We start from the raw sequence: 17821 nt of genomic DNA, 5'->3' as shown, positions 1-17821 counted from the left end.
GAGTTGATTTCGTTTAGGATTGACTGGTTAGATCTCCTAGCATCAATTATTTGGCACTCAGGCTTCTTTATGGTCCAACTCTCACATCTGTACATGACTACTGGAAAAACCATAGCTTTGACTATATTGACCTTTTGGCAAAGTGGTGTGTCTGCTTTTTAATAAGCTGTCTATTAGATGAACTAGCCCCTCCCCATGTGAGATTCAGGGGTTTTCCACCTGCTCCTTTCTAGTGTTTCTTAACCAGCATCAGTAGGTTAATCACACACATGTAAGTATCAGTCCAAACCTAAGACTCATCAAAGGGAACTTTCTTCAGTTCTCTGCAATTCCCTCTCCATGCAACTTCCTTCTCTTTGCTTTTCCAAATCCAGTCTGTTTGGCCTCCTCAGGCCCAACTCAGAAATTCCACCAAGTTCTATTTAGGTTTCCTTCTTTTGGGAATGACTTGGGAAATTTCTCCAGGCTTTACCCTGGAGAAGGAAATGGCAACCCACTCCAGTATACTTGCCTGGAGAATTCCATGGACAGAGGAGCCTGGTGGATCCAGTCCATGGGGTCACACAGAGTCAGACATGACTGAGTGACTAACACTTTCATTTCCAGGCTTTAAGCTGACTGCTAGTGGGACATAGCTCATTTCTTTCCTTCTTTTAGAACTTACTGTTTTGTATTGCCTGAATGTTTACTTACAAGAGGGCAAATCTAGTTCCTGTTTTGTTTTGCTTGTTCATGGACAGAGACAGAATTTTATATTTTTAAGTTCTATGTCACTGTGAAGTTTTATCCAGATCTTATTCATGAGGACAGTGACATTGTATCTTCAGTGCTGGGGAATAGATAGAATGATTGAAATACATTAGAGTTAAATGAAGAATTGCTCTAACATATGAACGTATTTTATAACGTAACTTGGAATTATTTCATAGACCTTTGGAATGCTTTCCCAGTCACTATGAGACCATCTATTTATCTGCTTTCAGGTTGTCTGATCAAGATGACACTAAATTTCAAAGCACTTGTGCTAATGTGAAAACAGTCTAGAGTCCAGGAATCAGCTAAGGGTTATTCTTTCTATGTAATATTTACTGAAGGCTTAGGTAGCTTCGTTTTCATTTTGGAAGACCTTTATCAAAGCACTTCATTTTACTAAGCACACCCAATCACATCTTCCTGTGAAAACAATAGAAGCATTTTGGTCCTAAATGGCATTTCTATTCAAAATAAATATACCCAGTTTGCTAATGTAATGGTCTGTTTTGGTTTTCATGTTCCGATCTCTGTGAAGCAGTTGACACTGTTGAAAACTGCTGGTTGACTTTTCAGAATGTTGTCTTTTTTGTCTAGGGCATCATTCTCACTAGGATTTGGGCTACTAAGCTCATAATTTATTCTTTATCTTCATGATGGTTCTTTCTTTCCCCATTTGTTTAAAATATTGTTTTACTTGAAGTATAGAATACATACAGAGAAGTGTGCATATTCACAGAGTACAGCTTAATGAAATTTTCATGAGCTAAATTCATCAGTGTACCCAGCACCCAGGTCGAGAAAATGAAGATAGCCAGCAGTCTGGATAGACCCTCATCTCATTTCTATTCTCTATGTCCACCCCACCTCATGAATCATCATTATGTTGAGTCTTAACATCATGGATTATTATTTTTTTCTATTTTATGCTTGATATGAATGGAATAATGAGTTATGCACTCTCGTGTCTGCTTTCCTTCAACATTATGGTTGTGAGATTAACAACCATTTTGTTTGTAATGGTTCATTCTTATTTTTATTTGGTTATTTGATGTCCAAATGTATAACAATACATTCATCCAGTTTTTATTATTGATTAGGTTTCCCAGATTGTGCTAGTGGTAAAGAATCTGCCTGCCAATGCAGGAGATGCAAGAGATGGTGGGTTCAGTCCCTGGGTCAGAAGAAACCTGGGGTAAGAAGTGGCAGCCCACTCCGGTATTCTTGCCTGGGAAATTCCAGGGACAGAGAAGCCTGGTGGACTACAGTCCTTGGGGCCACAAAGCGTTAGACATGACTGAGTGACTGAGCACATTATCATTGATTGTATCTGAGTGGTTTCCAGTTTGGGACTCACAAATAGTACTGCTATGAATGTGATGTTTATTTTTTGAGTGTATGGGTGGGTTTCTGTTGGATAATACCTATGAACTGAATTGCTGCGTCATGGGGTGTGCGTAGGTTTAGCTATAGCAGTTACTGATGCATAGTTCCCACCGTAATTCTATCAGTTTACATTTCCACCTGCAGTGTCTGTGTTTCGTGCTGCCTCACACCCTTGAGACACTCATTATAGTCTGTCTTTTCCGTTTCAGTCATTCAGTTATATGTGTAATGGTAAGCCCTATGCTTTTAATTTACATTTCCATGATGACTATTGCCATTGAGTATTTTTTCGTGTGTTTATTGGCTATTTATATATTGGCCTTTGTGAAGTGATCATCCAAGTCTTTTGCCTGTTTTTTATTTAGATTATTTTTTTATTGTTGACTTGCAGGAGTTCATTATGTATTTTGGTGCAAGTCCATGGTCAGATATCCATTGCTTACTTTTTATATATTAACTATCCCTGAGAATCCATCTCTGGGTTTTGTCTCTTCTTGTTCTTCACCTTGGTGTATAGTGGTAGCTGGCATCTTCTCACTTCCCTCCTGCCTTTGATAACTCAGTGTCCTGCTATGTCTATGCCTTCTGCCTAGAATCGTCTTGCCCTTCCCCTTTGGGAAGCTACCTTCCTCTTTCCCAGGTTGGGTTAGTTTCTCTATCATTTATGAGTCTGTAGCACATTGTCGATAATCCCTGGTGGTTCAGTGGAAAAGAACTTGCCTGCTAATGCAGGAGATTCAGGTTCAGGAAGGAGAACAAAATGGCATTGCCTGGGGAAGGAAATGGCAACTCGCTTCAGTATGGTTGCCTGGGAAATCCTGTGGACAGAGGAACCTGGTGGGCTATACAGTCTATGGGGTCACAAAAGAGTTGGACAAGACTTAGCATCTAAACAACAAGAAAAATAATTATCACTGATCGTGTTTAATGACCATGCAGCCCTCTAGCCCCGAAATTCCTGGAGAGCACTGGCATGACTCCTGCAAATGTGTGTAACTGTGACCTTGCATGAGGCCTGGCAAGAGCAGGTGCTCAGCAAATACTGCTGCACGCATGAATGGTTGTGTTTTGCACCCTGTAAAGTTTCTTCCATGTTACTTCTTTCACTTTGCCGTATTTGAATTTTAAAGAGCGCAATATTGACTTAATTTTCTTTTAAGTGTAACGTTCTCCTTTGTGTTTGTCACTGGAGTCTTGATTATACCATCTGTTATAACAGTATAAAATATGGGAAATCTACAAATGAAAAAACAATTCTCCAAAGCTCCTTCCTTTACTACCCTTAGTGTTTACACCCCACGATTTTATACCTTGAATCTCACAACAAGATTCTGCCAAGTGTTTTGTTGAGTGCTAATAAAGTGCAATTATTTTCAAAGAACTCTCGCTCTCTCCCTCTCTCCCTCACACACACACACACACACTTCACATTGAGATTGCCTGTGCCCTTACTGGAGGGAGCAAACGTTACTGTATATAAAGTGCATACAGCACTCCATAAATAAAGTACTACTATTTAAGCAGATGGATGGGCCCTTGGACGAAAGAAATAAAAGCTGTTGGAATGTAGTTTGGGTTTTCTTTTGCCTGTGGCCATACGATGTGTATCTTAGAAAGCAAGTTTGTGTTACATTATTAAACCCAGTGGTGTGAAATAGAAACACTCAAGTGGAATATCTAAAAAATGTAAGGAGAAGTGACAGTAATCCCCCAGAGGTCACTTATCTCTTTAACTGCGAGGATTAAACATTTAATTTGCATTTTCTCAAAGTCATTTAAATAATTTCATAAGCTGCCTCTTGGAATGTGGCTTATAGTAGAAAATATACATTTAATTAAGAAATATTTCTTACATGCATTCACATTTTCGAAGACTGCTATTCTTCACAAGGCAACTTTTATGACAAAAATGAGTAAATTCAAATATGACTAAATTTTACTTGGTTTGAATCACCTACAATTCAGTTGACAGAAGAGTAATGTGGGTAGGGAAAGAAAAGAATTGGGGTGGAATTAATTAGCCTCAAGAGTGACAGTTACCTCGTTCCTAACAATATGTTTGGGGTAATGTCAGTTTCCTAAAAAGCTCAAACTCACAGTGCTGCTATCAGCATTTTCATTTGAGTTGGAAGCTGCAATGTTTAGCTATTAACTGTGCTTCTGGTCTGAGCCAATTTCTTAGTTAGCAATAGCTTCCATATTCTGATGTACCGAGTATTGTTAAGACTTTAGGTATGGTTGGGAGAGAAAACCATCACATAGTTACTACTTGATGAACACCACTTCCTGTCTTCTCTTTGGGTAAATCCGTCACTTTTGCACAGTGTATTTTTCTCTGCCATCTCTTGATGAATGGTGTTCATGCTGCTGCCTGCTCAGAGATAGCCAGCACTGACCATGGCCAGATTCTGGTTACCGCTGGTGACAGTGACCAAGAGAAAGCAGGTGGGTCTCCAAGGAACACATGTGGAGGATGGCAAATCTCAGGAACAGAGCTTTCCCAAGATTTGCCTTTGAACAATAAGGGCAGCCGAGTAATGAAATAAAATCTTCATTGTGGAGACTGAATTCTGGTTCTGTAGTCTCCTACCCTGAGTCCTTGCTCCAGGGACAACCTCTCTGAGTCTCCACCTCATCTTCTGTGGAGCAGAGCCTGGTCTAACCTGGCAGGGCTATTGTACACAGGAGTAAATGAAATAACACCTCAGTCTCATAATATTGCCTGGCATGGCAGGCGCACTTAGCAAATATTATTCTCATCTCTGCCCAGTGAGGTTAATTCTCAGTATCTATGGCTTCTTTGGGCTTCCCTGGTAGCTCAGCTAACAAAGAATCTGCTTGCAATGCAGGAGACCCTGATTTGATTCCTGGGTCAGGAAGATCCCCTGGAGAAAGGATAGACTACCCACTCCAATATTCTTGGGCTTCCCTGGTGGCTCAAATGTTAAAGACTCTGCCTGCAATGTGGGAGACCTAGCTTCAGTCCCTGGATTGGGAAGATCCCCTGGAGAAGGGCATGGCAATCCACTTAAATATTCTTGCCTGGAGAATCCCTATGGACAGAGGAGCCTGGCAGGCTGTAGTCCCTGGGGTCACAAAGAGTCGGACATGACTGAGTGACTAAGCGTAGCGCAGGGCTCCTTTACTCTCTTGTGAACAGGTGACAGGGTATGAAATTGTTTTTAGAAAGCCACCCAGAAACATAAATGTCTGAGAAGAGGGTCTTCATTGCACTTGTACATCTTTTGTTTAATTTTTGGATTCTAGAAGTTGGACTTTTTTGCTTCATGGAAAGAACACTCCACAGTTGTCAATGAGTACAATGTAGTCTCTCAATAAGTTCCTGGAAACCTTTGAAGACATTTTATTTGTAGTAATTAAAACAGAAACAACTGAAGCAGCTCGAGTGAGGGAACTAGTTTAGAAAATCATCTTATATAAAATGTGCATACACCTATAACTTACAGTCTGCTCTCTCTGTCCACAGTTCCTCTGTATCCAAAGATCCAACCAACCAAGGATGGTATAACACTGTAATATTTCCTGTTGAAAACTGCCTGTGTATAAGAGACCCACCCAGTTCAAATCAGTGTTGTTCAGGGTCATCTGTACTTGTGAAGTCTGAAACATGACATTATGTGTATGAAATAATGTTAAGAGTATGAAGCAGAGTCTGTAACAACTGCCTGTTTCATATGTTCATATTATGACATAGTTTAACCCTGTAGGCTGTAGGTTGATGGAGCAGAAGAGTAAGTGAAACAGAATTTGCCATAGGCTGGTGGAATTGAATGACACTTTTATCAAAGTTCTCTTTATTATTGCAACATATTTTCAATAACAATGGAAAATCACATTGTTGATTGGATTGGATTTTCAGAAAACCAACTGGCCTTTCCAAAATGCTTTACATCCAGATCTTCAATTTTAATTTTAAAAATTTGGGACTAATTTCATTCAAAATTAGTTCTTAATGTACACTTTCAACCAGAGCAATTTGATTCTAGCAACCGGATCTAGTGATTCACTCACGTAGCCTCTCCTTATTAACCCCTCATGGCTTGTTTTGCTCTGTGCCCTAGGCAATAGTGTGAGCAAATTATGGCTTTGTTTCATGAGCTTTACGTTCTAGACAGGTCAACAAACAATAAGTGAATACAAAACCCAAAATAAATTCTGATAGTGGTCAGTACCATGGAGACACAATAGGGCTCTAGACACGGGGCTGAAAGGTCACCTGTTCAAAGTTTAAGTTCCAGGTTGACTTAATTTGTGTTGGGCTTCCCAGGTGGAAAAGTGGTAAAGAACCCACCTGCCAATGCAGGAGATGCAGGAGACACGGGTTGGATCCCTGGGTCTGGAGGACCCCCTGGAGTCTGAAATGGCAACCCAATCCAGTATTCTTGCCTGAAAAATTCCATGGCCAGAGGAAATTGGTGGGCTATAGTCCATGGGGTTGCAGAGTCGGACACCACTGAGCACATCCATAACTTAATTTGTGAACAAATTGTGAAATGAAGCTGCTGCCTCTCTGTCCGTGGTAGGTTGAGCAATTTTGAATGATTAAGTTTTAGTCGAGCCTTGTGACTGTTTCTCCAAATAACTTCTTGAGCTAGGTTGACATGGTGATGTGTTGATATTCTATGTTGAAAGATGAGTGCAGAAGGCGCACTTTTCTGACACACTCGTGTGTTGTCTCCTTGCAGTTTTCAGTGAGGACCTTCACTCCAGCCTCTACTTTGTCAATGCATCTCTGCAAGAGGTAGTGTTTGCGAGCACCACGGGGACCCTGGTGCCCTGCCCCGCAGCAGGGATCCCTCCTGTGTCTCTCAGATGGTACCTGGCGACGGGCGAGGAGATCTACGATGTCCCCGGAATCCGCCACGTCCACCCCAACGGCACTCTCCAGATTTTCCCCTTCCCTCCTTCAAGCTTTAGTACCTTAATCCATGATAATACTTACTATTGCACAGCTGAAAATCCTTCAGGGAAAATTAGAAGTCAGGATGTCCACATCAAGGCTGGTGAGTACAGCTCCTCCAACTTTATCCCTTCTGTGCTGCTGGGGGTCTGGGTGGGCAATGATAAGTACTAAGATGCCATCAGCTGGGAACCAGTGAAAATCCTGTCATTAGTTCATTATTTTGATGGATGCTTTGAGATGTCAGAGTGCCTTAAATGAAAACGCTGGAATTAATGGTTTTAGTTTTAATTAATTGCTAGAAAAATTAATGGTTCTTTCTCCCAACAAAACAAACACACAAATACTGTAAATATCACCTTTAGCTTCTTGTTTTTATGAGATAGTTTTCTTATCATTCAACATTTTGCTGTTTGAATAATGAGTATGTCAAAAGTGTTTGGGATTCTCAGGTAAAGAACCCACCTGCCAATGTAGGAAAATGCAGAAGGTGTGGTTTTGATCCCTGGGTTGGGACGATCCCCTGGAGAAGAACATGGCAACTCTAGTATTCTTGCCTGGAGAATTCCATGGACAGAGGAGCCCAGTGGGCTAGAGTCCATAGAGTCACAAAGAGTTGGACACAACTGAAGCAACTTAGCATGCAAAAGTGTTCAATGCATTTGTAAACACTGACAACTCTGTTTCTATAGATCACCAAACACTGTGAAAGTGGGGAAAATCCTTCTGTGGCATTAAGTTTGCTGTGCAGCTCTTGGGTCAATTTTAATGTAGCCACTCAACAAATAGTCCTTGAGCTCCTGTAGTGAATCAGGCTCTGTTCCAGGTACAGGGAGTAGATGCGGAAAAAAAGGCCTGGCGTGTGTCTGTGTGGACATAATCCTAATGAAGGAGTCAGACAATGGGCAAATAAATACATTTGAGTCAGAGTTTATAACAAAAGTTGGCCTGTGTTCCATGCACTATGAAATTTGCTGAGTATGTGTAAAAAACTGAGGAGAGAAAAAATACCATCCAAGAATCGATGAAAACATTTTCATCAGTTCAATGTGATACTGATGGCTGCTTTGAGATGTCAGAGCATCTTTTTCAGATTTTGGAGTGCCTATATTGCTGGAACTAAAACTCACATTAGTGATACTGAGTTGCAAAAGTCTAAATGATTACCCAGCCTTGTATTTTGACCAAACAATACAGTAACTGACACTTGAGTGTCTCCAAGTCATTGTTTCCAGTTCCCTTTTCTGTTCCTTCCCCTGCACTGTCTCAGAGGAAGAGGGTGGAGGTGGAGGAAAGGAAGACAAAGGGAGAGCAGAGGACAAGGAACTGAACTGGAATAAAGCCTAGCATCAATGTTTATTGTCAGTGAAACAGCATTAGTCTAATATTCTTATATTCCGTGTGAAATACAAAAGGGTCTTTTAACAATTTTGACTGCATCACATGTTGCTGGAATGTTGTCAGTAAATAAACCCTGAATTGATAATGTTCCTTTCAACATCATACTGTATTTTTTTTTAATTGCCATAGCTACCAGTCAAACCAAGAATACAGCCTGACATTCACAGACATCAGAAGTTGTACAGACAAGACATATTGTGTCATTCTATAGGTATAATCAAGCCTGAAAAAACATACACACAGCTAGACTCCAGTTAGCAAGCAGTGTTTTTTTTTTTTTTTTTTTTTTAAGCCTAGCCTTTCAAATACTATGGCAGACTGGCAGAGCATAATGACGAATAGACGAGAATGTGACTTTGATGATTGTCTTATACACCAGGTAGCTGGGAGAACTTTGTAATAATTTCTGCAGCAAGTGTGAAGGTGAGATTTGAAGACATCATAACATGAGCAAAATATGAAATGTTTCTGAATTTCTGCATATGATCTCTTTGATGTGAGCAATCAGACATTAGACTGTGACTCATCCTGCTAGCTACTCATTTCCCAGCTGTATTTTGATCTCCATGACACGCTCGTGAATTCCAAGATGTGCACAAAAATGCACTTAAGAAGGGAAGAAAAAATTGGCTTTAATCAAAGATATGAAAAGTTGATATCCCAAATAATTAAAATGAAGCAAATGAAATTTGTGTAGAAACTTCTAAACCTGACAAACAGGGAGACACAGTGAATGCCTTTTACCTGGCAGGCTAACAAGTTTAATGATGTGTCCTAAAAACATATTTATAAACTACAGAGTACCACTTAGAGTAAAATCTGGAACTTCAAACCAAACAACTATACTTGTCTGTGCTAATCTATTTCTGTCTTGGGTTTCCTGTCAGATAAAAGAATTAAATGCTTACTTCTGTTTTAACTGCTATTTTCTAAATTTGTCATAGAACTGATTGTTTTTGCACTACCACGTAGGTTTACAGGGATGGAAATGCCATCATCTTATCCGGCATCTAAGCTATGTTCCCACTTCCAGGGAGTTACATGATGGCTGTTTGTGTGCTGGTATTCTTGACATCTAAAGCCACGGAAGCACATGATGTCTGGGTCAGTTTGAACTTACAAGATGGGTGTTTTGTTGTCCAAATGAGATTTCCTTTCTCGCTTCTTATTACGAACAATTTATGGTACAGAAGGTGATACAGTGGTAAAGGATACACCTGCTAATTCAGGAGATGCAGGAGACATGGGTTTGATCCCTGAGTCAGCAGTATCCCCTGGAGGAGGAAGTGGAAACCCACTAAAATGTTCTTGCCTGGGAAATCCCAAGGACAGAAGAGTCTGGCAGGCTATAGTCCATGGGGTTGCAAAGAGGCGGACAACGCTGAATGACTGAGCATGGATGTGCAATGGTTATAATAGTCTTTTAGATTGTTGACTGGGTGTTGGACAGTCTGGTGTCACCATTTTTATGTAGATGCTGTTCAGAAGGGCAGGGGAGGGATGTGTATGTTCCACAGAGATGACTGTGTAGCAGATCTGAGCAGGTTGAGCTCTGACTCAGGGGGACCTGCCTGCGGATCAGTTCAGTTTAGTTCAGATGCTCAGTCGTGTCTGACTCTTTGGGACCCTGTGGACTGCAGCACGCCAGGCTTCCCTGTCCATTACCAACTCATGAACTTGCTCAAACTCATGTCCATCGAGTCAGCGATGCCATCCAACCATCTCATCCTCTGTCGTCCCCTTCTCCTCCTGCCTTCAATCTTTCCCAGCATCAGGGTCTCTTCTAATGAGTCAGTTCTTCACATCAGGTGGCCAAAGTATTAGAGTTTCAGCTTCAGCATCAGTCCTTCCAATGAATATTCAGGACTGATTTCCTGTGTATCAGGTCATCCTAAATGTCTGAATGTCCCTCTAGATTGACACTGGGATTTTTTTTGAATAATCTATTAGGTAAATGGTCTCATAATCTCTCCTTTATATGTCTAAGGAATTCTTATTCTTAACAGTTTTCAGTGACTTTGACTTAGGTTTGACTGTCAACAAAACAGGGAAGTTTCATCCATCATGTCTTCTTAATCAGGTCTCCTAGTTCTCCTTCACATAGAATACTTTCTTGTCCCTTTTGTCCTAGGGATGAAATGCAGATGGGTTATGTGAAGCACTGCTTCTCTGCCCATGCTGTATTTCTGCTTAGCAAATAGTAATCAGCTATATGACCTTGGGCAAGTCAAAAAATTTCTAGTGACTATTTGCTCCTTAGTAGACTGTGGTTAATAACATTTGACTGGGGCTTCTGCTTATAGCTGAAATGGAGTAGCAGAGACCAAATTTACCCTTTTATCTGAAACAACGATAGCACACAGACAAAAATCAAATCATCAAACATATCAGTCTAATTAAAAGAAAATATCAAAAGAAAGCTGGAGTAACTATGTTAATATCAAAGCATATTTCAGAGCAAAGAATATTACCAAGGCTAAAGAAGGCCATTATGTAAAAAAGGTCAGCTAATTGAGTATGACTATTATAAATTTTATTTACCCAAGAGATAACTTCAAAATACATGAAGTAAAAATTGTTAGAGCTGCCAGAAGAAATAGGCAAATCAATATTTATAGTTGGAGATTTTAATAACCCTCTGTTAATAACTGGCAGAATAAGACAGAAAATGAGCAAGAATAAAGAATACTTATATGACACTGCTAATCAGCTTGACCAAATTGACATTTAAGTATAGAACATTCCATCTAAGGATAGCACAACACACATTCTCTTTAAGAACACACAGATATTTACTAAAATCATATTATGAATGAAACAAATTTCAGATGAATTTCTAAAAATATTAGTCATATAAAGTATGTTCTTTGACTACAATGGAAGTAAATTAGAATCACTAACACTAGGATCTCTGGGAAGTCTCCAAATATTTGGATAATAAAATAACACACTTCTAAATGGTGTCAAAGGAAAAAACAAATGGTAAATGAAAAAGTATTTTGAACTGAATAAAAATGAAAGTACAGTATCTAATGATGTGAGGAATGCCACTAAAGCAATGTTTAGGGGGAGAAATAAGTTTTAAAAACTTACATTAGAAATGAAAATTGATCTCAAATAGAAATCACTAAAAAAAAATGATCTTAACTTCAGAAAAATGAATACATTAAAACCAATATAAGCAAAAAGAAAATAATAAAGAAAAGTGGAAAATAATGTATTATAAAATGGAGGAAATCTATGAAGCAAAATGTTGTTTCTTTGAGAACGTTCAATAAAATCAGTACATTGATAAGCTGACTAGACTGAAGAGCAAATGAGAGCAAAGACAAATTATCAGGAATGAGAGAAATTGCTTATATATATATATATATATACACATATATATATGTTTATACATATATATATAAACATCCGTCTAGTCAAGGCTATAATTTTTCCAGTGGTCATGTATGGATGTGAGAGTTGGACTGTGAAGAAGACTGAGTGCCGAAGAATTGATGCTTTTGAACTGTGGTGTTGGAGAAGACTTTTGAGAGTCCCTTGGACTGCAAGGAGATCCAACCAGTCCATCCTAAAGGAGGTCCGTCCTGGGTGTTCATTGGAAGGACTGATGCTCAAGCTGAAACTCCAATACTTTGGCCATTTCATGCAAAGAGTTGACTCACTGGAAAAGACCCTGATGCTGGGAGGGGTTGGGTCAGGAGGAGAAGGGGGCGACAGAGGATGAGATGCCTGGATGGCATCACCGACTCAATGCACATGAGTTTGAATGAACTCCGGGAGTTGGTGATGGACAGGGAGGCCTGGCGTGCTGCAATTCATGGGGTTGCAAAGAGTTGGACACGACTGAGCTACTGAACTGAACTGAATCAGTATTCTCTAATAATTATCATTCTATACATTTAAATTATAAGAAGCAAATATTAAGATATGGGAGTGTCAATAAATCAAACAACTTCAATAAAAAGAGAAACAATTTGAAAGAAACAAAATGCCAAAACTCATTCAAGAAGAAATAAACTGAAGAGTCCTATCCCTATTTGAATTCAATATAGAAAGATACCCTGCAATGAAAATGGATTAACTCTTTATTCCACCAAATACTTGAGGAAGAAATAATGAAAATTCTAAGCAAATGCTTCCAGAAATTTGAAGAGGAAAGAATACTTCCCAAATTATTTCTTGAGATCACCATTACCCTGACACTAAAACAAGGCAAAGATATTATAAGAGAAACAAAGGTAAATATTTGTCATGAATATGTGTGTAAAAATGCTAAACAAAATTTCAGCAAATTGAATTCAACCACATTTAAAAAGGGCTCATCTCCAGAATGCTAGGTTGTTTCCACATTTGAATATTAACCAAGGCAATTCACCATACTGACATATTAAAAATAAAGCTATGTGAACATTTCAATAGGTACAGAAAATCATTGACAAAATACAGCATCCTCTTATGATAAAAACCCCCAGAAATCTAGCAGTAGAAGGAAATTCGATTTTAAAAAGGTAAAAAATTCGTGCCACAGCCAATATCATACTTAGTGGTGAATGATAACATGCTTTCCTTCAAGGATGAGGATGTGCGCTTTCACCAATTCTATTATACTGAAGTTTGCAGCCAGTGCAAAAAGGCAGGAAAAATAGGTTAAAGGCAACCCAGTTGTAAAGAAAAGAGTTCATCTGTTTTTATTTATAGATGCTAACAATCAATTTAAAAAATTAGATGACCTTTACCAGTAAGGCTCAGTTCAGTTCAGTTCACTCAGTCGTGCCCAACTCTTTGTGACCCTGTGGACTGCAGCACGCCAAGCTGCCCTGTCCATCACCAATTCCTGGAGCTTGCTCAAGCTCATGTCCATCAAGTTGGTGATGCCACCCAACCATCTCATCCCCTGTCATCCCCTTCTTCTCTTGTCTTCAATCTGTCAAGCATCAGGGTCTTTTCTAATGAGTCAGTTCTTTGCATCTAATGGCCAAAGCATTGGAGCTTCAGCTTCAGCATCAGTCCTTCCAGTGAATATTCAGGGTTGATTTCCTTTAGGACTGACAGGTTTGATCTCCTTGCAGTCCAAGGGACTCTCAAGAGTCTTCTCCAACACCAGAGTTCAAAAGCATCAATTCTTTGGCGTTCAGCCTTCTTTATGGTCCAATTCTCACATCCATACATGACTAACAGAAAAACCGTAGCTTTGACTAGATGGACCTTTGTTGACAAAGTAATGTCTCTGCTTTTTAATATGCTATCTAGGTTGGTCATAGATTTTCTTCCAAGGAACAAGAATCTTTTAATTTCATGACTGCAGTCACCATTTGCAATGATTTTGGAGCCCAATAAAATATTCTCTCACTGTTTCCATTATTTCCCATGAAGTGATGGGACCAGATGCCATAATCTTTGTTTCTGAATGTTGAGTTTTAAGCCAGCTTTTTCACCCTCTTCTTTCACTTTCATCAAGAGGCTCTCTAGTTCCTTTTTGCTCTCTGCCATAAGGGTGGTGTCATCTGCATATCTGAGGTTATTGATATTTCTCACGACAATCTTGATTCCAGCTTGAACTTTATCCAGCCCAGCATTTCACATGATGTACTCTGCATAGAAGTTAAATAATCAGGGTGACAATATACAGCCTTGATGTACTCCTTTCCCAATTTAGAAACAGTCCATTTTTCCATGTCCACTTTTCACTGTTGCTTCTTGACCTGCTTACAGATTTCTCAGGAGGCAGGTAAGGTGGTCTGGTATTCCCATCTCTTTAAGAATTTTCCAGCTTATTGTGATCCACACAGTCAAGGGCTTTAGCATAGTCAATGAAGCAGAAGTAGATATTTTTCTGGAACTCTCTTGCTTTTTTGATGATTAAACAGATGTTGGCAATTTGATCTCTGGTTCCTCTGCCTTTTCTACATCCAGCATGAACATCTGAAAGCTCACAGTTCACTACTGTTGACACTTGGCTTGGAGAATTTTGAGTATTACTTTGATCAAACATGTGAGATGAGTGCAATTTTGTGGTAGTTTGAGCATTCCTTGGCATTGCCTTTCTTTGGGATTGGAATGAAAACTGACCTTTTCCTGTCCTGTGGCCTCTGCTGAGTTTTCCAAATTTGCTGGCATATTGAGTGCAGCATCTTACTGGAAACAGTAAGTGAATTAGTTCATCAGTATGGTGCTATACAAGACCAACACCCACACAAACACACAAAACACAGTCAGATTGCAAATAGAAAAAAAAATGCTCTGTATAATACCATCTAAAACCTAGCAATACTTAGGAATAAGCATGATGTAAAGTGTGAAAGACACACTAAATACAAAATAGTTCTGAGAGAAGAGAAAGGAGAGCAAAAGCTGTTTTTTCTTTCTTGAGGTAGAGAATATGGTATTGTTAAATGTCCCTTCTCTCCAAAATGATCTATAGAGTCAATACAACCCAAGTGAAAGCCCAGTAGCCTTTCTTTAAAACAAATATAAATTAATGAGTTGATTCTAAAATTTTTGTTGACATTTCAAAGGACCTAGAAGAGGTAGTTGAGATGACTCACGCACATTACATTTATTCTGCACTTTATATCTAATCTAATGACACGGCCGACCTGATAGGAGGCTCTGGTCTGTATTCCAGATGTTGGGGACCCCCCATATAGGGCATCAGAGGGCAGACACACTGAAACCATACTCACAGAAAACTAGTCAATCTAACCACACTAGGACAACAGCCTTGTCTAACTCAATGAAACTAAGCCATGCCCGTGGGGCAACCCAAGACGGGCGGGTCATGGTGGAGAGATCTGACAGAATGTGGTCCACTGGAGAAGGGAATGGCAAACCATTTCAGTATTCTTGCCTTGAGAACCCCATGAACAGTATGAAAAGGCAAAATGATAGGATACTGAAAGAGGAACTCCCCAGGTTGGTAAGTGCCCAATATGCTACTGGAGATCAGTGGAGAAATAACTCCAGAAAGAATGAAGAGATGGAGCCGAAGCAAAAACAATACCCAGTTGTGGATGTGACTCGTGATAGAAGCAAGGTCCGATGCTGTAAAGAGCAATATTGCACAGGAACCTGGAATGTCAGGTCCATGAATCAAGGCAAATTGGAAGTGGTCAAACAGGAGATGGCAAGAGTGAACATCGATATTCTAGGAATCAGCGAACTAAAATGGACTGGGATGGGTGAATTTAACTCAGATGACCATTATATTTACTACTGTGGGCAGGAATCCCTCAGAAGAAATGGAGTAGCCATCATGGTCAACAAAAGAGTCCGAAATGCAGTACTTGGATGCAATCTCAAAAATGACAGAATGATCTCTGTTCGTTTCCAAGGCAAACCATTCAATATCACAATAATCCAAGTCTATGCCCCAACCAGTAATGCTGAAGAAGCTGAAGTTGAACAGTTCTATGAAGACCTAAAAGACCTTTTAGAACTAACACCCAAAAAAGATGTCCTTTTTGTTATAGGGGACTGGAATGCAAAAGTAGGAAGTCAAGAAACACCTGGAGTGACAGGCAAATTTGGCCTTGGAATACAGAATGAAGCAGGGCAAAGACTAATAGAGTTTTGCCAAGAAAATGCACTGGTCATAGCAAACACCCTCTTCCAACAACACAAGAGAAGACTCTACACATGGACATCACCAGATGGTCAACACTGAAATCAGATTGATTATATTCTTTGCAGCCAAAGATGGAGAAGCCCTATACAGTCAACAAAAACAAGACTGGGAGCTGACTGTGGCTCAGATCATGAACTCCTTATTACCAAATTCAGACTTAAATTGAAGAAAGTAGGGAAAACCACTAGACCATTCAGGTATGACCTAAATCAAATCCCTTATGATTATACAGTGGAAGTGACAAATAGATTTAAGGGCCTAGATATGATAGATAGAGTGCCTGATGAACTATGGAATGAGGTTCGTGACATTGTACAGGAGACAGGGATCAAGACCATCCCCATGGAAAAGAAATGCAAAAAAGAAAAATGGCTGTCTGAGGAGGCCTTACAAATAGCTGTGAAAAGAAGAGAAGTGAAAAGCAAAGGAGAAAAGGAAAGATATAAGCATCTGAATGTAGAGTTCCGAAGAATAGCAAGAAGAGATAAGAAAGCCTTCTTCAACGGTCAATGCAAAGAAATAGAGGAAAATAGAGTGGGAAAGACTAGAGATCTCTTCAAGAAAATTAGAGATACCAAGGGAACATTTCATGCAAAGATGGGCTCGATAAACGACATAAATGGTATGGACCTAACAGAAGCAGAAGATATTAAGAAGAGGTGGCAAGGATACACAGAAGAACTGTACAAAAAAGATCTTCACGACCCAGATAATCACGATGGTGTGATCACTGACCTAGAGCCAGACATCCTGGAATGTGAAGTCAAGTGGGCCTTAGAAAGCATCACTACGAACAAAGCTAGTGGAGGTGATGGAATTCCAGTTGAGCTATTTCAAATCCTGAAAGATGATGCTGTGAAAATGCTGCACTAACTGTGCCATCAAATTTGGGAAACTCAGCAGTGGCCACAGGACTGGAAAAGTTCAGTTTTCATTCCAATCCCAAAGAAAGGCAATGCCAAAGAATGCTCAAACTACCACACAATTGCACTCATCTCACATGCTAGTAAAGTCATACTCAAAATTCTCCAAGCCAGGCTTCAGCGATATGTGAACCGTGAACTTCCTGATGTTCAAGCTGGTTTTAGAAAAGGCAGAGGAACCAGAGATCAAATTGCCAACATCCACTGGATCATGGAAGAAGCAAGAGAGTTCCAGAAAAACATCTATTTCTGCTTTATTGACTATCCCAAAGCCTTTGACTGTGTGGATCACAGTAAAATGTGGAAAATTCTGAAAGAGATGGGAATACCAGACCACCTGACCTGCCTCTTGAGAAATCTGTATGCAGGTCAGGAAGCAACAGTTAGAACAGGACATGGAACAACAGATTGGTTCCAAATAGGAAAAGGAGATTGTCAAGGCTGTATATTGTCACCCTGCTTATTTAACTTATATGCAGAGTACATCATGAGAAACGCTGGACTGGAAGAAACACAAGCTGGAATCAAGATTGCTGGGAGAAATATCAATAACCTCAGATATGCAGATGACACTACCCTTATGGCAGAAAGTGAAGAGGAACTAAAAAGCCTCTTGATGAAAGTGAAAGTGGAGAGTGAAAAAGTTGGCTTAAAGCTCAGCATTCAGAAAACGAAGATCACGGCATCTGTTCCCATCACTTCATGGGAAATAGATGGGAAAACAGTGGAAACAGTGTCAGACTTTATTTTTTGGGGCTCCAAAATCACTGCAGATGGTGACTGCAGCCATGAAATTTAAAGATGCTTACT

At 39.7% G+C, this 17821-nt stretch overlaps 1 protein-coding gene across 1 annotated transcript in view; it reads left to right on the top strand.

The window, feature by feature from the left end:
* The window catches only part of DSCAM (DS cell adhesion molecule), an 859941-nt gene that overhangs the window by 155217 nt on the left and 686903 nt on the right, over nucleotides 1-17821 (top strand). Inside the window, 1 exon segment of the mRNA XM_027551145.1 lies at nucleotides 6843-7160. Within this exon segment, the coding sequence (XP_027406946.1) occupies nucleotides 6843-7160 (318 nt within the window).

This window comes from Bos indicus x Bos taurus, chromosome 1 (genome assembly GCF_003369695.1).
Source record: "Bos indicus x Bos taurus breed Angus x Brahman F1 hybrid chromosome 1, Bos_hybrid_MaternalHap_v2.0, whole genome shotgun sequence".
Classification (NCBI taxonomy): domain Eukaryota; kingdom Metazoa; phylum Chordata; class Mammalia; order Artiodactyla; family Bovidae; genus Bos; species Bos indicus x Bos taurus.
Note: the sequence above shows the minus strand (reverse complement) of the source record. Positions and strands in the feature narration are given on the sequence as shown.